The 22,802-nt window shown below is 37.8% G+C and overlaps 1 protein-coding gene across 1 annotated transcript in view; it reads right to left on the bottom strand.

The window, feature by feature from the left end:
• Positions 1-22,802, bottom strand: part of psmd1 (proteasome 26S subunit, non-ATPase 1) — a 104,066-nt gene that overhangs the window by 66,853 nt on the left and 14,411 nt on the right. The window contains exons 8-16 of the mRNA XM_060834717.1: positions 20,324-20,390; positions 16,007-16,144; positions 15,835-15,923; positions 14,986-15,064; positions 9,726-9,899; positions 8,945-9,056; positions 7,504-7,700; positions 3,588-3,683; positions 1,973-2,037 (exon numbers count right to left, since the gene is read on the bottom strand). Of these exons, the coding sequence (XP_060690700.1) occupies positions 1,973-2,037; positions 3,588-3,683; positions 7,504-7,700; positions 8,945-9,056; positions 9,726-9,899; positions 14,986-15,064; positions 15,835-15,923; positions 16,007-16,144; positions 20,324-20,390 (1,017 nt within the window). The remainder of the gene's footprint in view (positions 1-1,972; positions 2,038-3,587; positions 3,684-7,503; positions 7,701-8,944; positions 9,057-9,725; positions 9,900-14,985; positions 15,065-15,834; positions 15,924-16,006; positions 16,145-20,323; positions 20,391-22,802) is intronic.

Raw genomic sequence — 22,802 nt, 5'->3', positions numbered from 1 at the left:
GAGTGTATGGCTACTAGGGATAGCTGGTCGTGTCGTTTTGTGGCTAGCTGATGTTCATGGATGCGGATTGTTAGCTGTCTTCCTGTTTGTCCTATATAGTGTTTTGTGCAGTCCTTGCATGGTATTTTGTAAACTACGTTAGTTTGGCTCGTGCTGGCTATTGGGTCCTTTGTTCTAGTGAGTTGTTGTCTGAGTGTGGAAGTTGGCTTGTGTGCTGTTATAGGTGTTCCTCTTCCTCTTTTCGCAGGAAAGGTATTCGCCAAAAACGGATACCCACGCAACTTTATCACCAGATGCCTAAGAGATAGACCACGGAACGAGGACATGCCACAACCAAAAGGACTAGCCACACTACCATACGTCAGGAGCGTCTCAGAACTGACAGCCAGACTACTGCGACCCTTAGGACTCATAACAGCACACAAGCCAACTTCCACACTCAGACAACAACTCACTAGAACAAAGGACCCAATAGCCAGCACGAGCCAAACTAACGCAGTTTACAAAATACCATGCAAGGACTGCACAAAACACTATATAGGACAAACAGGAAGACAGCTAACAATCCGCATCCATGAACATCAGCTAGCCACAAAACGACACGACCAGCTATCCCTAGTAGCCATACACTCAGACAACCAGGAACATGAATTTGACTGGGAAAACACTACCATCATAGGACAAGCCAGACAGAGAACAGCCAGGGAATTCCTAGAGGCATGGCATTCATCCACAAACTCCATTAACAGACACATAGACCTGGACCCCATATACAAACCACTACAGCTGAAACTGACACCCGGAAACGGCAAGAACATCCATCAACAGACACATCGACCTGGGCCCCACATACAAACTACTACAGCTGAAACTGACACCCGGAAGCGGCAAGAACAAACCACTATAAATACCGGAAGAAACATCAAAGCAGCGCTTCACAGGAGGCTCCAATAGCACTGATGATGTTCCCTAGCCAGGGAACGAAACGTTTGCAGCAAAAACTTCCAGCTCGGCGAACAGAACCACAACAACGGACACCCGAGCTACAAATCTTCAACCAGACTCTAAAAATTACTGCCTGCGTCAGCCTTGTAAAGCAAATGATTGTTTCGTTCTTGTTCTTCTTGTGTAATGTATGTCAGTATCAGAGTAAGGTTTGTGCAGCATGTAAAAGCTAATGGTATTGTTAACGAAAAGAATAAAAAGACATACCTAACTCTGATACTGGATGCATTCTGTTCTTCACTATACAAACTACCTCAAAAATTGAACAATTTTCTCATTAACAAAAAGAGAAATATCACAAAACTGAGCCCAAACTTGCTGACCTCACTACTTTACCCAGACCAGCATTTTGGGTGCTGACACTTCAAAACACACAGATTACAATTAAACTGACAATGAGTGCAGCAGCAACCTGTTAAAAGCTTTCAAGGTGATGAGGGTCTTCACTAATTTTGGAGCTAGAACAGCAGCATTGCAAAAGGATTAAAAAGATACTCAGAAGATTACATGACAAGTTTTAGCAAATGGAAAACATCACCTTTAACTACATATTATCCAATAGGGAAGACAGAAACATTTTTGTCTTAGCAATAAAAAAAAGCTAGTAACAGGATGTTTTCACTTATTCAAAATGACATCAACTTTCCTTTAAGCTAATGATAACAAAGTAAAATGAAGTAGTCTAGGACAATGTCTGGGAAGAGAAATAGAAAGGTGAACACACCAAAATGGAATTTCATTATGACCATATGAAAGCATCTTCACTCATCAGCACATAGGGACTTTTTTCCTACCAATTTAGTATAAAAGAGGATTAAGCTCCTCTAGTCCAAAGCACAACAACAATATCACCACCATGTGGGAGAAGAAGAAATAACTGTAGACCAGGCAATGTATAAGCTAGCACTTAAGTTGTCATTTTAAACCAAAATATTCAGTACCAAAATAATTGAACAGAAAACTATACCTGAATAAGATAAAACCAAGTGACTCAACTGCAGCACGTCTGACATCATCATTGACATCACTCACCTGAAATAGCAAAGAAAAATCTTTAATCTGAGGCGAGTCTTTAGCAATATCAAGCCTCATTTTCAATGAAAATATCATCAGGAATGGAAATGTACGTCTTCTACACAACCATTGTACACAAAAATAATTAATTGACTGAAATATTTGTAGATATCCTAAGGATCTGAAAACAAACGTATAAATGGAAGCTCATTCCCCCAAATTCTGGTGGTAACTTCTCGGAATGTCAAAGTTTAGACAGATGCCACATAATCCACATTTAACAGATGCAGTTGTCCCAAACTGTAGAATATCTGGTTGTAATTACATGTATTGCAAGCAAAGTGTTATTTGAACATACTGTCATGAAAATGAGAAATGGGGATTGTTCAGCAAGAAGAATACCTGACTGTAGACCTAGAAATCTTATTTTATCCTGATTTATGTTGACTGAAAAACTAGCTTCACATTAATATATAATGTATTTAAGTATTTCAGGGAGAAATTATATTTGTGAATTTTGAGTTTTAATGCGTATTGCATAACTTCCACTTTCCACTGAGTTTCTGATTTTGCCATTGCGCAGATTCATCAGATGAGCTAAATGAACACAATTGAATGTATTAATTAAAATTCAAGGCACTTTTGCCAGAAGATCAATTGTTTTCTTCTTTCTTGTAAAGACTCTATTGGTTTAAGCAGTTCCTCTCTGATCACATTAAATAGCAAAGCACATTAATATAGGGTATTATAATAAAGGTCAAGTTGATTCATAAATGATCAATAGAAATTAACTCTACCAAACACCAAGTATAGGTAGCCCACAATGAACCACTGAAAACTGTGGATGCTAGTGTCAAATTTTGATTCTTGCCATGTCATATTATTTGAGCAATAATTCCTCTGATATCAGTTGGACTTTCAGTCCTCATACTAAAGAAACTGGCTGACTTGGGGGAAGTGAGAAAACAGTCAGGATCAAATTGTTCAGTTCTCATTAGAGTCTTCTGTTGGAAAGCGTTATGATTGAGTTTGGTGTCAATATTGTGTAGCCCGTGCAGATTTCAAACAAGGCTGCGCACATTGAGATGCTATATTTCAGGTATGAAATAACTCTGTCCTTCAGATGGATGTAAGAGATCATATCCAAGTATTTTTAATAGTTGGGTAATTCCCCCAGCACTCTAACCGATACTTAACATCACAGGTAATAGATTATCTGGACATTATTTCATTGCTGGTTGTGGGATCTTGCTGAGGGATAACAGGCTGTATTACAACAATGATTGCACTTGAAAGGTATTCATTAGCTGTAATTCAGTCTTTACACCATGAAAGGCACTACTGAAATGTAAATTATTTCTTCCTTTTAACTGTTCATCTGTCTAAACTTAAAAGTGGAGCATGGCCAATTATAAGGTGTTGGTTCCCTTGCAATCAGAGTCTAATAAAAGTCAGCATTTTTAAGAGGGGCAAGTATGAAAAACAACAATCATCCAGATAGTAAAAGAAAATAATGTATTAAACCAATTTTTTTTTAAACTTGATTTTTTTTTACTATTTTTTCTTACAGCAACATGCAGCAGTCTTCTGATCGCTTTGTTATTCCCAGATCCACAATATGCCATTGCAACAGTGTACATTCCAGAACGTCTGAGAATGGGGTCCTGTACAGATCACAAGTGCCCAGAAAATACATTAAGCATGTAATAAAAGTAAAATGCGTGTGTATATAACAGTGTCTGAACAGAAATTGAAAGACTAAACTCTTCTTGGAAATTAGTAACCTCTCTTGACCTTCTGAAGCATTTCCCATTCTTGTAGCCATCTGCAATTTTTCTAAATTTTTTATCCCCCCCCCCCCAAGCAATTGCAATTTGGAATCACTGAATTAAATTTCCTTTGTTCTAAGCAGCTGACCTGTTATTAGAAATATGGAAGCAGGCTATTCAGCACCTTGAGCCTCCTCCATAATTCTAGGTCATGACAGATCATTCATTTCCATGCCATTTTCTAATGCTGCCCCCATATTTCTTGATGCTGTTAGTATTAGAAATCAACCACAATATTCAATTAATGAGTTTTCCACAGTCCCGGAGATAGAGACTTCCAAAGATTCACCAGCTCAGTCTTAAATTGGCTTGTCCCCTATTCTGAGACTGCAATCCCTGATTCGAGAACATCCTTTCGACATCTACCCTGGCAAATCCTGAAAAAAATATTAAAGGTGGAATGGGATCACCATTCTTCAAAACTTAGTCTTCTTTGCCAATTCCCTATTTCCTACTATTAACTGTCCTTTCCATTTGTTAAGGATCCTCATTTGTCTTGATTAATCTTTTCCTTTTACAGACTTATGGAAGCTTTGACAGTTGTTTTTAATAGAACAGAACAATTCAACACAGGAAAGGTTCTTCTGCCCGCAACGTTATGCCGAACATGTGGCCAAGTTAAACTAATCCCTTCTGCCTGCCCTTGACCCATATCCCTCTATTCCTTGCATATTCATGTACTTATCTAAAAGTTCCTTAAACACCTCTATTGTATTTGCCTTCACCAACATCCCTGGTAGCATGTTCTAGACTTCTACCACTGTGTAAAGAAACGTTCCCCACTCATCTCCTTTCAACTTGTCCCCTCTCACCTTAAATGCAAGCTTCCTAATTTTAGACATTTCAACTCTGGGGAAAAAAAGATTCTGACCTTCAACCGTATCTATGCATCTCAATTTTATAGACTTCTGTCAGGTTTTCCTTCAGTGTCTGCCACTCCAGAGAAAACAGTGAGTTTTTCTAGCTTCTCCTGAAAGCTTATACACTCTAATTCAGATAGCATCCCGTCAAACCTCTTCTGCAGCCTCTCCAAAGCCTTCACATCCTTCCTGTAACTTAACAGCCAGAATTGAACACAATACCCAAAATGTGGCCTAACCAAAGTCTGATAAAGGTGCAACATGGCATCCTGACTCTTGTACTCAAAACCATGAACAATAAAGCCAAGCATTCTTTACTATCTTATCTACTTTCATGGTCACTTTCAGGGAGCTATGGACTTGAACCCCATGATTGCTCAATACATCAAAATGCTGTTCAGGGTCCTGCCACTAACTGTATACTTTTCCTTAACATGTGATCTCTCAAAGTGCAGCACCTCACACTTACCCAGATTAAATTCCATCTGCCATTTCTCTGCCCATATGTGCAACTGGTCCGCATCCCACTGTATCCTTTGACAACCATCACTATCCACAAGTTCACTGATCTTCGTATCTTACTAACCAATCCATCTACATTTTCATCCAAGTTACATACAGAAGAACCTCAAGTATCCAAATTTCGGATTACCTGGACAAGATCGCAAGGTTCCGATGCTTGGCTAAACTGTGTTATCCAAACAAAATACTCCTCACCCGTAATTGTTTGGATGATTGAGGTTCTTCTGTATACATTGCATCTTTCCATAATCTGCCTACTTATTTGCTCTTCAATGTGGCTGTTGGGGGGCCTAAAGCATGATCCTATGAGAGCGATTGCACCCATTTTATTTCTGACTCCAACCATATTTCCTCAGTGAATGAAGCCCTCCAGTATGCCCTCTGAGTGCAGATGGGACATTCTTCCTGATTAGTAATGCAAACATTAATAATGTTTTTCAAGTTTACATTCATGTTCTATTCTGCATTGCTTCATGAGGTTCTTGGTCCTGTTTCTGAATTGACAATGTGCCCAATTATCAGGATTACTTTTTTTTCCAGCAACTTTAAAAATCTAGGAGCAACGACAATCTTTAACTATCTTTGTTTAACATGGTTGACTGATATGTTTACCTCTTAAAGGAATGTATGTAGTGATCATTGCCCAGCTATAATCATAGTTTCCCAATCCACGATAATCAACATGCCCTGTATAAATCCAAGTGAAGGAAACTAAGATGACTCTGGCTTCAGCATGAACTATATTGCTTCAAATTTAATGGTAAATACTAATTTTAGGACCAGCCTTCCTAAAACTGTGTTTTCAACAAGATTGCTAACTAAACTCTTTTAATTATATAAAGCCCTAATATAATAATCTACAGAATAATCTAAAATGTCCTTTTCCCTCACTGGTTCTTCAACATATGCTGTGAACAAACCATCTTGTGCACATTGCAGAAATTTGTCTTCACAGCATTGGTACTCATTAGATTTACCCAATCTGTATATATACTATAGTTATCCATGATAACCACAATATCCTTGTACATGCACCACTAATTTCCTAATTTAAACTGCGACCTATATTATCCCAGTGTTTGGTGGCCTTTAACAGCTGCAACAAATGCTTGCTGCCCTTTACTGTTTATTAGTTATATCTAATTCCTACATTTTATTCATCTGATCTAAAATCCTGTCTTGCTACTGTGCTGACCTCAGCCCTCACTAACATTACCACTCTTTCTCCTTTTATTGCCCGTGCTACCTAAATGTCATAACCCCAGCCTTGGCTCTGCTGCAGCAATGCCTCCATTGCTCCAAATACACCCGAAACGTCGAATTTCCTGTTCCTTGGATGCTGCCTGACCTGCTGTGCTTTAACCAGCAGCACATTTTCAGCTCTGATCTCCAGCATCTGCAGACCTCACTTTTTACTCCAAATACACCATACCCATTTAGTTTTACATGGGCCATCAACTTACATATCTTATTGTGAATCCTGGTATGCATTCAGATACAGTGCTTTCAATTCTGCCATTTGACTCTATTTGATGTCAGCATTTGTTTCTACTACTTCCCATGTTTGTTTACAAAATATCCACTTCCGGTAACCAACATTTTCCTCGTATTTGAATTCCGTCTTAGGCTCACATCTGGACAAGCTAGTTTCGAGGATTGAATATCTTTTGTAGATTTCAACCAATGTATCTACAACATATGGCTTCCACAAAAATTATTTCCAAAACATACTTGTCATTAATTAAGTTTACAACCGGAGAATGTATAACACTATGGGTCAAACAGTCTGGGTGTTTTTTAATCTGATGAGCTTTGGCCCCGAAAATGCATTTACAAAGAACCTTCCTTGAGAGACTTAATGTTTGGAGTATTATTAATGATGGACTAGCTGGAATACAGCCTTTGGGAGAAGTCGATTGAATGCATCAAATTGGCTTTTGCCATTACTGCTTAGGTTTTAATTATTCTTATTAGCAATTATTTAAAAGGAAAATTAATCACTCCTCTTAATATATGGAGAAAATGCTTGATTTAATGATAACACAAAACAAAATAAAAAGTGCTTATGAGTAATAGTCACCACTACCTACCACAAAGTAATAGTCTCAAACAAAAACACACACGTGATGACTGTAAATTGTGCTCTTCCAGAAATACTGACATACATTTAAAAAGTTGAAATATAAAAATTTTTGTTAAGTGCTGTAATGCAGCTCACTTCACAATAAAAAAAGTGAAAAGCACTTTGGAAAAATGCATCAATTTACTCGTACCTTATCTCTACAGAGACTCTCAATTAAGGCATCTGCTTCCTCCATTCTGCCATACATGACCATAGCAATGCCTACAGCCAAGCCACGAAGAATCTTTTCATGCTGAGTTTCCTGTGCATAACCCACCATATCCTCAATTGCTTGGGCTGACTTTGATCCTAGCATGACGAGCCCCAGTGCTAGACCAGCTGCTTCACCTGAAGAGGACAGGAAAATCAACACAATTATATCAGGACAGAAAAATTGCTACTCTAATAATAAAAAATCAAAGAAAACATCTTTTTGTCCCTAGTCAGGTGAATGAGTTTGTCTTAAGTCCACCCAACAATGACTGACCAGCAGTTATAAAATTAATTAGCAGAGCACATGTTTTTCAACTCAAGTCTGCTTTACACATCCTAAGGAACAGAAAGCTATATCACGTCTCTCTTTCTTACAAAAAGTAGCCGTCTTCGTAAAATGCATCACTGCCCACATCTCTCTACCCTGCTGCCTTAGGGCATTCACAGAGACAGAGTAAAACATTTTTGGCAAGATGTATTTTTCCATTACGTTAGAAATTAAGTGAATAAATATATTTTGAAACCAATAAGACCATTAGCTAGATATGTATGTAGCTAGATATGTATATTCTGACTAATATATGTAACTGCCACTTTAGATAAGTGTTAGAAGGAAATGCAGTCAGAGGTTATCTTTTTAGTTCATTGGGAAACATGTAAACCATTAATTTAATGATTTCACACTGAGATGAATGCCTAGCGAAATCCAGTTAACACCATTATGTGTGCAGTATGCATCGAATTCAAATGTGCTATACAAATCGCTTGTTCTGATTTCAAATAATTCAGATGCTACACTACCAAGTTGATCCACACTATCAAGATAACAAGTTATAAATTACCATTAGACTCGTAATCTGCTTACAAAGTTAGTAGTATTTGTAATCAAATACAAATTATCTCAAAATGCTTAAGTTACAACAAAAATTAAGTAGACCTGCAATCTAAATAAATCTTCAAGCATACATCTAATACATTTGAAAATACCTTCTAAGCAACTTATTCAGACATGACATGACACACCTTGGGACGGAAAGTGGGTCTCCTACTCAGAAGAAGGGACCCTACCATTGTATCTCAAGACCCCCTTCCATTACATTTGTAACCCTGAGATGCCAACCTGGGTGTGATACAGCTGAGCAACAACCAGCATATTACTATGCACTAGTGTGCATGTGCACTAATCCATTCTTTATGACAATAGTTGTTAAATTGATTTTTAAAAAATTATTTCAGGAGTAGACAGATGAAAGAGGAGGAAAAGGAATTCAGATTCAAAGGACTGGAAACCAAAATATATTTAGCAATATAACAGTTTTCTGAGCATGCTACATAATTTTTGACCTTTTTTTTAAGTATAAGATTTCTTGCTTCCATACCAGTGACAGCATCATCTTGGTACAGGTTTGTTTTGAGCAGGTCATAGACATCTTGTCGCGCAGTGCCAAGTGCAGCCAAACCAAGACCAAGGCACCCTCCATGACGCACAATCTACATGTGAACAAAAAATATTGTTGAAGAGATTTGATTGATATGAAAAACAGGCGAGTAAAATTAAATGAGCTGATATTATTTAGATGAGAAGTCACGCAACACCAGGTTATAGTCCAATAGATTTATTTGAAATCACAAGCTTCCGGAGCGTTGCTCCTTCATTAGAAGGAGTCGGGCTTCACCTCTCAAAAGGAGCAGATTTCCGAAAGCTCAAACTTATGTCAACAGGTCATTTAAAATAATAAAGTCAATGCTGAAAATGCAGTTTCTTTGAAGGACATGCTCATGTCTTAAGTGGAAATCAAAAAATTAAGTTTTCTGAGGTTAGACCAATAAGGCACAGAAATTTAGAAATATTAATTCATATTCTCTGCTGTGGGAAATTGAAGCTGATCTTTCAGAAGATTAAAGATTCATCTGGAACTATGTGCAGGCAACAAGAATAATTTTCTCAACTTGCAGTAACAACACAAAAGATCGTGAATTACATACACTGTTGTTTGCCTAAACCTTGTTATTTAACCACATCTGATACAGTGCACTTAAGTCTAGCGGCGATCACTGTGCAAAGTTTCTGCAACTTTGTGCTCATTGTGTCAGTTAGGATTCTGATTTTAAGAGCTTTTATAGTGTATAAGACAACTTTTTAATGCATTCATCACTTACATCATTGCTGGCATTCTTTAGCTGGTTGAGCAAGTATTCTATGATGTCACCACCATGATTTGCATGGATGAGACCAAGTGCATACAGACCTCCTCCCTCCTGATAAGCTGAACCAGGTGAGGAGTCCTTGGGTAAATATGTTGCCATTAGCTGCAAGGCCTCCTTTTCATGACCCTGGAAAAGAACCAGAATTTCATAATATAAACTTCAGGGAAATAATACCGGAGATGAACAGAATACATGGTGTATTTTATTAATTAATTCAAAGCAAATCATTCCAAGAATATCAAAAGCAGTAGCTTAATTAAATACATGAAAAATAATATTTAAATCACTATCACTCACTGAAGGATGAGATTGTCCACTAGGCAATTCTATGTTACTGGTCATGGATTCTGACAGTCCTTGCTTGGCTAATGAACCTGATACTAGAGCCACATCTCTGACCAGAAGTACGGCGGGTATTTCCAGGTGGTGGAAACAGTTACATTTGATGTTGACTCTCTGCATCAACATCAGACTGAGAAGAGAAGTAGCTTTCCAGGTAAGGGAAATGTTCCATATGAGGAAGGATTTCTCTGTTAATCAAGCAGTCAACTGATTCTGAGCTCCCTGTTGGTATTAATGATTGCCACACAACTCTCGGTCTACAACTTGCCAAGAACCAGCAGGCAACTATGTCATCCGCTGATGCACAGATAAAATGGATGTGCTCATTACCAAAACAATGACCACTGCAGATAATTGCTGGACAGACCATCAGTTCATCTGCTCTTCAATATCCATCAAATCTGCTGAAAATGAAGAAATACTTCAGAAAACTGCTCAACATTGATGGCTTCAACAGCCAAACAGAGCTGTGATAACCAAAAGTGTTTTCACCAAAATCTCCAAAAGAGTTCACTTCAAGTGGAGGAAACCTGAAAAGAGCTGAAGAGAGCCATCATCTTTTGCTGTGAAAGTAACCAATGGCTACAAGTTCAGGAAATACCAAGACTGGTTCAACAAGAATGACCACTTCATCAAGGACCTCATCAAGAAGAGGAAACCTTTTGGAAGGTTTGGAGCTCAGGGTGAGGTTTACTCGCTGAGCTGTAGGTCTGATATCCAGACGTTTCATTACTTGGCTAGGTAATATCATCAGTGGTGACCTCCAAGTGAAGCGAAGCTGTTGTCTCCTACTTTCTATTTATACGTTTGTCCTGGATGGGGTTCCTGGGGTTTTGTTGATGTCATTTCCTGTTCGTTTTCTGCGGGGTTGATAGATGGTATCAAAATCTATGTGTTTGTTTATGGCGTTGTGGTTGGAGTGCCAGGCCTCTAGGAATTCTCTGGCATGTCTTTGGTTAGCCTGTCCCAGGATAGATGTGTTGTCCCAGTCGAAACTGTGGTTTTTTTTTCCTCCGCGTGTAGGGCTACGAGGGAGAGAGGGTCTTGCCTTTTTGTGGCTAGCTGGTGTTCGTGTATCCTGGTGGCTAACTTTCTTCCTGTTTGTCCTACGTAGTATTTGTGGCAGTCCTTGCATGGAATTTTGTAGACGACGTTGGTTTTGTCCATAGGTTGTACTGGGTCTTTTAAGTTTGTTAGTTTTTGTTTGAGAGTGTTGGTGGGTTTGTGTGCAACTAGGATTCAGAGGGGTCTTAGCCATAAAAAGACACGACCCTCTCTCCCTCGTAGCCCTACACACGGAGGAAAAAAAACACCGTTTCGACTGGAACAACACATCTATCCTGGGACAGGCTAACCAAAGACATGCCAAAGAATTCCTAGAGGCCTGGCATTCCAACCACAATGCCATAAACAAACACATAGATCGAGATACCATCTATCAACCTCTCAGAAAACAAACAGGAAATGACATCAACAAAACCCCAGGAACCCCATCCAGGACAAACATATAAACAGAAAGCAGGAGACAACAGCTTTGCTTCACTTGGAGGTCGCCACTGATGATGTTACTTAGCCAGGTAATGAAACGTTTGGAAATCAAACCTACAGCTCAGCGAGCAAACCTACACCCTAAAGAGAAAACCTCTTCATGCCTAGCAGAACAACATCGTCCATCAAGACAAAGAGAACTCAGCAAAGGTGTGAATACAAAGAAGAATTAGGGCAATCAAGAACAAATGGTGAACTGAGAAAGTTGCAACTCTTTGCTGATAAACATGACACCCAGGGTTTTCTCAGTGCTACCAAGGCAACGTGCACCCAATACCCTTGGCCTCAAATGCAGATTAAGGATAGAACCCTTTTGAGAGATAGAGAAAATATCAGCTTCCAAATACTTCAAGAACACTTCAAAGAATTCCTGAACTGTAATACAATTGCTAATGAAGACTGTTTTATGAAATCCTGCTATTCCACAAATATGATCTTGGACTCTCCACGAGTGTGACAGAAGTTGAAACTGTCATTAGACACATGACGAAAAGGAAAAACTGCAGGAATGAATGGGATTCCAGTGGAATATTCGATAAACTGATATTGCATGACATGATTAAGATGGAATAGTGGGTCCTACGTAAATATATACATAGGCAATTAAAATATGAAAACGCAAATGGTTAAGTCCATGACAAAGATAAATGAAACTTCAATTTTGTATTAACAAGTTAAAAAGTAAAAAACGTCATGTTGAACTTGTACAAGACTTTAATTAGGCCACAGTTGAAATGCTACATGGAAGTTTTGGCACATTGAAACAATGGAAGAAGAAGTTCAATATAAGTCCTTAAGCATATTGCCAAGGATGAGAAGTTATAACTATAAAGGGGAGATTTCAGCATTTGGACATTTTTAGGCAAGAGTTTCGTATGACTGTTTTTAGGAGAGACAGAAATATCATTCAAGAGGACAATAAAGTAAAATACTATAATAATATACTGTTTTCACAAATTTATGAGAAAAAATAATGTAGGGTCTAGTCAACCATACTAATGAATTATTAATTAATTACCTAATGAAACTGGCCAAATGGAGGGATAATATATTTACAGACAACTGTGATTTCCAATTTGGCTTAAAATATTCAAATTAACCCAATACAAAGTACTTGCCAAAATTTAAAATAGCTTAAAATGTTGTAAAGCATCTACCACTTGCCATTTGGCAGCTGGCAATTTCCATTAAAATGATAATCCATCGAATTCAACAATGCAATTGGTATTTGAACATCTCTGCAGTTTCCCCTTCCCCAAAGAAAAACACAAACATAAAATTCTTCCAAATTGACATAAAACTTCATGTGGTATGAAAATGGAAGATTAAAGATGGGAGAGGAATACCAATGATTAGCCTAAAAGGTTGGCATGGTAGAACTTTTCATCCTTGCAAGTTACGGAATGGATCTTCCTTTCACCAGTATGGCACTACAATGATATACATGTATCTTCTTTCATGTTAACAGTTGCACCAAGGCAGTTCACAAAAGCATTCAGATAATAATAAACATTCGCGATGATATTTGCTATCAATGTAAATGCGGAATTATCAAAAAAGCTTCACACTTTTATTCAAATCACAAACAAGTACTTTCTCAGCAAAACAATTAATCTCTAATAATAAGTAACAGAAAACACAGGTTAAAACAAAATAATGCTGGGCAGTGATTACGTGTAGTTCTGTAAGTAATAAAGATGTATGAAGGTGGTTAATATGTACATTAATGAGGCATGGTTTAGACAGCACATACAAGCGAAGGATAAAAGAGAATAAATGGCCTTTGTAATGTTTACTGTCTACTGCTTTGTGGGAACTAAGAAATAGGACTATATGCAGACCATAGTACCACTTTGAAGTTAGCCACCATTGAAAATGATATTGTTCCATCTTTTGCCTCAACTACATTGCCTTGGGACAATCCCATATCCCTGAGTGTGCAAAACCTGATCAGCTCAGGCTTGCCTTTACTGGTCAGTGCATTCGGTACAGGAGTTAGGAGGTCATGTTGCAGCTGTCCAGGACACTGGTGAGACCACTTCTGGAATACTGTGTCAATTCAGGTCTCCTTGCTAAAAGAAGGATGCTGTGAAACTTGAAAGGGCTCAGAAAAAATTTACAAGAGTATTGCCAGGGTTGGAGGGTTTGAGCTATAGGAAGAGGCTGGGTAGGCTGGGGCTATTTCCCCTGGAGTGTCAGAGGCTGAGGGGTGACTTTGTAGAAGTTTATAAACATGATGGGAATAGATAGGGTGAATAGTTACGATCTTTTACCCAGGGCAGCAGAGTATACAATTAGAGGGCTCAGGTTTAAGGTGAAGGGGAAAGAGTTAAAGGGACCTAAGAGGCAACATTTTCACACAGAGAATGGGGTGTACACAGAATGAGCTGCCACAGAAAGTGGTGGAAGTTGGTACAATTACAATATTTAAAAGGCATCTAGATGGGTAAATGAATAGGAAAGGTTTAGAGGGATATGGACCAATTGCTGGCAAATGGGACTATATTAATTTATGATACCTGTTGGCATGGACAAGTTGAACTGAAGGGCTTGTTTCCACGCTATACAGCTCTATGACTATGATGCTAAATTTAGTCAATGGTGGGGGTGCCAAATCTCTGTGCATACTTCCAAAGGCTCACAACCCTGAGTTAAGAAATTCTTTTCAACCTCAGACTTAAATCATTGTCTCTTCATACTGAGGTTGTTCCTGTTTGTTCTTAATATTCTATCCTGGTTAAACACCTCTCAGTATCCAACCTGACAAGGCCATGCACCGGACGTGCTTCAATCCAATAATTTCTCATTTCCCTAAATGTCACAATTCATAGGCTCACTCATTTTCTCATTATAGGCTAACCTAGGATCAATGTAAGGTATTGCTGTACTTCTTCAGTGCAAATGCTTGCAATTTAATATCTTCTTATATGGTTCGCTGTCATACTTTGTTTTGTAGCACACTGTGGAATCCCACTGAGGTACTTCATTACATTAATGGCAGTATAAGTTATTGTTACCAATGACTGCCTAAATTTGAAGAAATAGGGACAAATAAGCAAAATGAAGCATGAGAAGACAACATGTGTAAAGAGACAAATAAAAAACTGATTTGGTAAAAGTAGAAATTAATTTTCTTTTTTACAAAGCCATTGACAAGCCACATTTTCTGAAACCATAATCACTTCAATAAAATGAAAAAATAGTCAAAAAGTCTAATGAAAAGCTACAGACCTAAAATATTAACTATTAACAGAGCAAATTTGGGTTATTCACTTTAGATTAAACTTCCTGTTCTTCCCCAAATTGGAATTCAATTAGTTACCTTATGGATCACTCCCAGACTGGCTGTTGCTGTAAACTTAGCCCAATTCGTGGCTCTTGCCAGCCATTCAAGATTCTCTCTAAAATACAAAATAATTCAAGTATGAAACTACTGCTTCGTGAATAAAATGTATCTTCAGTTATCGTTACTTATGCATTATTTTGCAATTTCTTCTCCAAAATTCACAGTTGGAGAATCTCACTGCAGTACCTGGAATGGTACAGTTATCACCAGCCAACTCAGCAGAAGAGGTACCAAATCTGGGTTGGTTTTAGTCTGCATGGCTCAATTATTCACTTGGTAAACTCTTAGCTATTGGCATTCACAGTATTTGAAGCCAATTCTTTTCAAAATCATTCCAATGAGAAAGTAACAGACTTGATACATTTGCTGTTTTCTCTCCACAGACACTGCCAGACCTGCTGAGTATCACTAGAATTTTGGGTGCCTTTAAAAAAAGACTTCCATCATCTGTAGTATCTTTTGGTTCATAGTGCAAAGACTAAGATCTCTGACCTAGCAAGTTCCCACGGTGACAATGCAGTTATCAAAATCAAACACGAAGGACAAACAAACAAGGAATACTTTATTATTTGAGCTGATTTTCACAATCTGTAATTGGCAACCTGTTGAATGCTCATCATGGTACCTTCCAAAGCAAAATTACAATCACATGCCAGTTTTCTAAAATCTAGTACATTTCTCTTGCTGTACTGACAATGCATTAAGAATATTGCAATACTATCTTCTGTGGAGAGGATTTAGTTCAGATAAATTGCCATTAGTCCATACAAAACTATCTGTTTAATCTCACCTACTCAAATAAATTAATACTGTGCTTTCATTTACCTGAGAAACTGGTCACTTGTTGTTCCACAATGCATGAAAGAATTGGCAATCACAGTTGCTGTATGACAAACTGAATTTCTGACAGCATCCTACAAAAATGGATTAATTGTGATAAGTTACATTACAAATATGATGACTAAAATTCTAAAATGAGTTAAATGCAGGCCCTTACCTTTGTGTTCTTTAATATCATAAGATCTGTGTTATTGTTTCGTATTAAAAACTGTAAGTGTAGTTCAATAGACATTTCGCCACTTAGTATTTTTATCATTTTTGTGTTTTGATCCTGCAAGGCTTTGGACTCTGAAGACTGAAAAATAAATTATAACCTTCCATCAAAACACTTGAGACTTTTAAAATTACGTAATTTTCCTACCATCTTCAGGATTTAATACATTTACCAACTATGTATAATAAAGAAAAAATTACTGAAAATACAAACTTCTTTTAAAAAGTAAGTTTTGGAGTTGAAAATGACAGATTCTCAGAGTCAATGTCACATAAAAGCTCCATTTTTTTTATTAACTCATTCCACACCCCATGCTCCTCACCAAAACACTATCACACATACTAAAATATCCCTGCCCTAAAATATTTTCTCAATTGGATACAAAATGAGGGCAGGTGGGAATGTTCAAATATCATTTTAGCTCCGTTCAAAAAAAGACTTGGTTGAACCATGATCTTGTTTCTAAAATGACAATATACTCATGAATAATGAGATATCTTCCATAATTTGCACTTACAAAGTACAAGATCTTATGAGAAAAAGATTTTTCCTAGTTTCCTTTAATGCGAAGTTAAAAAAAAGTTAAATCCTCCATTATCAACATTTTCTCCTGAACTTCCAATCAGACTAGCACACAAATTGATTTAAAGTATGACCCACTGGTAAAATAGGAAGTTTTTATTCGGGACTTCCGAAACTTGGAAACAAAGTAAAACTCTTCTCGAAGGAAGACCATAGCATATTGGTCTGTGCCCATAATTCTCCAAACATTTTTCAGTTCAAAATTTATTGCCCTCTTGAGTCTACATGGGTAAAAAAGCAAACGGAGCTCAACTGTTTCTTCCTGGATTTAGTGATGGCAGTCGCTCTTATAATTGTGTTTCATGAAAATTGATTGGCTCTATTCTATAAAAGGGTAAGCTAAAATAACAAAAGCACTTCTTTGAGTTGAAGTAGCTAATTTCACTGTTTGTAAACTTTTCTTCACATTTTCCAAATCCAAACCAAACAAACACTTGGTAAGATCAAAGTATCTTTATTGTTCTACACTCAATTAAGTTCATACTAAATATGTATGCACAACAGAAAGTATGCTAAGCCACATTAGTTGTTCATTTTATTCGTGTGGTGATACTATGGCTTTAAGAGATGCATTTTGTTCTGGTTTCTTTTTCAAGGAAAGTTAAAAGACAAAGGTGCCAAACTATCGATTCAAAGCCAATAAAGTAAACAGTTTGAGAGACATTTGGGTACTTTTCTTTTAGAAGTTGAAACAATAGAACCAGCATAAATAGGTGGAGTCAGGCTCCCACAGATCCAGGATTTTTCAGTAATTGTTGGGGTTTTGAAGTTGGTTATGAAGCTGCCACACCCCTCTTTCGCTACCACAATTTTCTCTTGGTGTGTTTTCCTCTGGACTGGAGAAACATCGCATGTGAGACAATCTATCATAGCGAATTTGCCTTTAACATGAGTGTGTTTATGGTATGTTACTATATTGAAACAGTTGTTTCTTAGTACTTAAATAATCTATTATTCTGTAAACTTTTCCAATAGAGTTAAAGTTATATCAATTCTTCTTTGTTGAAAGCCTAGTGGTTTAACTAACCGAAGTACATCTGGAATGCAGCACCTAACACTTGCTTTTAAATACAATTTAGGTTAGGATCTAAGCTATCTCCTTGATATATTTGAAGGGGATTTGGGTCTAGTCCATAAAAAATTGGGGTTCTTGCTAGGACTAAAATCTCTAATTCCACATTGGGTTTAGGATTATTGGACTCAAACACACTGAGTGTTGGTGTTTTCTTCCTCAGGGGGTGTATTTGGTTGGTTGAAACAAGGATTTGCAGAATAATTGCTCGTTCAGTTGATAAGAATTTCCCAGGTGTGGGAGAAGTCACTTTGGGCAGTTTACAGAAAGTAAGCAAGGTAAAACGTTTGGAATTAGTAAGTAAGATGGCAGCAGCGGTATGATGCTTCTGTTGGAATTCCTATGCTTCACCTACTCTTTTTCTTTCTTTTTCCTTTATTTTCTCACATATTTATTCTTCTCTCCCCTCCCCACTAAAAGTGCAGCAGCAAGTCCCCAGAGCAGCGAGTTCTGGAACAGTGCAAAGACAGCAAGCCCTGGTACACTGTGTGAGCTACAAGCCCCAGAATAGCACGATCAACAAACCCAGAGCATCATGCAGACAGTGTCCCAGACTGAGACTGGCATTAGTGAGGCAGCCCTAGCACTTACCTCAGAGCAGCTAAATGCTGGTATGGAGTGGCCTGGGGCTTGGAGTGAAGTGGAGACAGCTGTTGGACTGGAGTCTGACGTGACCACATGCAGACGCCTTGAGTTGAGCTGCTACACTATAATGTCTATTTGAAATTTTCTACCTTACTGTCATGTCAACCCTTTAATGTTGCCCTATTTTTAACTCTAAGTAATGCAACTACTTCTGTATCTAAGAGTTGTACCCAGATACTTGTACCTAAGATGTTGCCTTAAGTAAGATATTGTAAAAGGTTTTCACCGTATTCCTGCAATGGAATACCAGTAACAATACAAGAATTTGTATATTGTATAGCAAGCTTAAGATGGAGTTGCCTATGTCTGTAGGGAAAGGGGAGATATTTGCAGCAATAGCTCAGCATTTACAATTGCCAAGAATGCAATCACAGACATTAGAAATGGCTAAAACTGAATTGCAAATGAAGCAGCTTGAATTAGAGGCAATGGCAAGAGGAGAAAGGAATAACTGCCCCAACATTACAAAAATAAAGAAAAAGAAATGTAACAGTTTGAATTATGATTAAAAGCCAAAGGAAAAAATAACAGAATAGCCCTCGCAGAAGAAAAGGAGAAAGAGAGAGGAGAGGAGAGGAAAAAGTGAGTTTTTGAACTTCAGAAATTGGCAATGAAAGAGAAAAATTGACTTAAAATGGCAGAGATGAAGACAGAAATGAGGAGGAGGAGGAGGAGATAAGAGTTGTGATGTGGACAGTGTTGAAGAGCAAACCTATTATAGCCAAAAGCCTGGTTGGGATCTACTTAAATGTATCCAAGCATTACCAAATTTGAGGAGAAGGCTGTAGAAGCTTTTTTAATTTTATTTCAGAAAATGGTCATACAAATGAACTAGTCAGTGAATTCTGATTCAAACAAAACTGGTAGGTTGAGCTCTTGAGGTATTTGCATCACTATCAGAGGAAGTATCTAGGGGGTATAAGGTGAATAAAACCCCCAAGGACTCTCAAGCTGTTTACTTTATTGGCTTTGAATAGACAGCCCTCACCTCTGTTTTTAAAACTCTCTTTTAAAAAAGGGCATCTCTCTCTTAAAGCCACAGCAACATTACACTTGACATAAACAAGATGACTCTTGTCCTTCAGGACTTTAAACTTTTCATCTCAACAACATTCCTCTTAGTATTTCCTTCAACAAATCTGAATGCCTTCATTTCAAAAAGCAGTAAATGAGGCACTTCTGAAAGAGAATGCGGCACATACAAGGACCAAAAGAATTTCCAACATAATGGGTGGTACGGTAGCTCAGTGGTTAGCACAGCCACCTCACAGCACAGAGACCTGGGTTCGATTCCAGCCTCAGGTGACTGTGTGGAGTTTGCACATTCTCCTCATGTCTGCATGGGTTTCCTCCGGGTGCTCAGATTTCCTTCCATAATCCAAAAATGCGCAGTTTAGGTGGCTAAATTGCCAGAGTGTTCAGGGATGTTTTGCCATAGTGTTCAGGGATGTGTTAGTTAAGGGTAAATATAGAGTAATGGGATAGGGGAATGGGTTTGGGTGGGATACTCTTTGGCGAGTCGATGTGGATTTGTTGGGCCAAAGGGCCTGTTTCCACACCGTACGAATTCTACGATTACTCAGTACAACTAACTTGGTTTTAGTCTCGGAGGAAAAATTAGTACAATAATCACCATTCATTCCAGTGCTTCTTTAAAAACAAAACAAGCACGTCTCACTGAAAAATATAAGAGAAACTAATTTTAAGAGAGTCTCTTTGGAACAATGGTGAAATGATCTCGAAACACCAAGCATTTTTCTTTCAGACAAGGAATATTAACAAAAATGTCATTGGTTCCTTTAGCTATTGTAGATCACTTAGTAGCCTGTTGTAAATTGGCAATGCAGGAGACCTCAGACAGTTATCCTCCTTGCTAGAATCATGTGGCAGAGCAAGATCCCACAACAGGAAGAGGTAGTGGAAGTGGTAGAAAAATATAATAGTTCCATTTACTGTCTTACCAATTCTGTTGTTTTCATGGATGCTACTGGAGAGTTTCCCAATTTCTCATCTGTCTCCATAGCTTCACTAGAGGAAGAATTCAAAACTGATTATCACCAGAAATATCAGCTGGTTAACGACTGAAAAACCTTTTTAAATTTAAACGTTCAATCTCCTTCATCAGTTTCATTCTAGTTTCAAAGCTCAGCTATATACAAAACTAACAATGTGTTGATTGTTTTTCCCTTAATTTCTATTTTCAACTTTATTAGATTCCCATGTCCACAGTTAAGCACAGATGGAGAAACAGAAAATTATGTACATTTAATTCAGCCACCACAAACACAACTACTCATTATCGTGCTTTGAAATACTGTTAAGCATACAAACTACTAATGACATTGACAGGAAAATGATATACATAGACAAATTATGATAAGTTGTAGGCCATTTGTCTCAAGTTTGCTCTGTGATTCAATAAGATCGTAACTGATCGGAGGCCTAACTCCATACACCTGATTTGGCCCATATCCCTTAATACCTTAGATAATGCTTTATTAAGCAATCTTGTGTTTAAAACTAATAATTGATCTAGCATCCAGTATTATTTGTGGCAAAGAATTCCAAAAATCTACCACCCTTTTTGTTCATAGGAGTGCTTACTTACATCTCTCTTGATTAGTCTGACCTAATTCTTAAGCTAGGATCCCCAACAAGTGGAAATAAATTTATCTTTATCAAACTTGTTTTTTCCTGTTTACATTTTTGATACTTCAATTTGATCACACCTTCTAAATTTTAAAGAAAACAGGTCGAATTTTTTTTCAATAGATTAGACTACCTAGTGTGGAACAGGCCATTTGGCCCAATGAGTCCACAATGACCAAACAGTAAACCACCCAAACCCATTTCCCTACATTAACCCCTGACTAATGCACCCGACTATGGGCATTCAGCATGGCCAATTCACCTGAATTTAATTCACATCTTTGGTTTGTGGGAGGAAACCGGAGCACCTGGTGGAAACCCACTCAGACACAGGGAGAATGTGCTAACTCCACACAGTCACCCGAGGCAGGAATTGAACCTGGGTCCCTGGCACTGTGAGGCAGCAGTGCTAATCACTGAGCCATTGTGCCACTCATTTGTACTTGAGATTATTTGCATAATCTCTCCTAATATCTTAACCTCTAAAGTCCAAATATCATTCTTATCAACTACATTGTATTCCTTCCAAGACCAATATAACCTTCCTAAGGTGGTATGGCCAGGTCTACTCACAATTGTCCAAGATGTGCAGGTTAGGTGAACTGGCTATACTAAATTGCAAATGGTGTTAGGTGCATTAGTCAGGGGTAAATGTAGGGGAATGGGTCTGGGTGGGTTGCTCTTCAGAGGGTCGGTGTGGACTTGTTGGGCCGAAGGGCCTGTTTCCACACTGTAGGAAATCTAATCTAATCTATTTTGCCAAGGGAGTTAATTAAGCATCACTAAATTGGTATAATCTGTTGGGTTTTCAGATAGGTTAAGTTATTCTGTATTCTGGTCTCTTTTATTTGTGTTTAGTAAAATCTTGGTAATGGTAATCTTGTAAATAAATTATGTTTTGTTTAAGACAAAGTGGTTGAGCCAGCTGCATCATTCCTGAAATATCCACTTAACACCTGCTCAAAAACGACTAGCAAAATTAGGGTCCCGGCTACTTTCTTGAAATGTTTTGAGGGGGTCTGGCCTGGTCCACAACAAAATGGATAACCTGACACTTGATTACAGTGAACTCTACCTGCCACAGTTTTGCTCATTCACTTAGTCAATCAATATCCCTTTGTAATTTTATGCTGTCATCCACACAGTATACAATACTGCCCAACTTTGCATCATCAACAAATTTGAATATGTGACTTTCTATGCCATTATTCAAATCATTTTTACATTCTGCTTTTCTTTGTGATATCTACATATTTATTACCATGTCTTGGATCCCCTTATTTAAGTAACTGATACAATTTTTTAAAAGTTGAGGTTCAAGCACAAAACACTGCAAGATTCTACTCATCACACCCTGCCAATCAAAAACAAAGACCAATTTATGAACACACTGTTTTATGCTTGCAGACCAGCCAATCTTTTATTCATACTGATATTTCATCCCTTTACCCTTGCACAATAAATCTTGAGTGGTATCTTATCAAATGCCTTCTGGAAATGCACATGTAATACAGTGTAAGCTACTCTTTCAAAATTCTAATGAATTTGTTAAACGTGATTACTCTTTCAAAAAACAAACACGCTGACTTCTCCCCATGACATTACATTTTTCAAAGTGCCCAATTATAATCTCCATGAATGATTCCAACACCGTTCCCTCGACAACTAACTGGCCAATGGTATCCTGCCTCCTTCCCTTTCCGAGGAGAAGAGCTATCTTTTCTATTTTCCAGTCCCAGTCTGATAAAACCTTTTGAAAATCAAACAAATTAATTCCAATGCATCCGTACA

The sequence above is a fragment of the Hemiscyllium ocellatum genome, chromosome 13, assembly GCF_020745735.1.
Source record: "Hemiscyllium ocellatum isolate sHemOce1 chromosome 13, sHemOce1.pat.X.cur, whole genome shotgun sequence".
NCBI lineage: Eukaryota > Metazoa > Chordata > Chondrichthyes > Orectolobiformes > Hemiscylliidae > Hemiscyllium > Hemiscyllium ocellatum.
The sequence above is the reverse complement of the archived record's forward strand: the minus strand, read 5'-3'. Positions and strand labels throughout refer to the sequence as shown.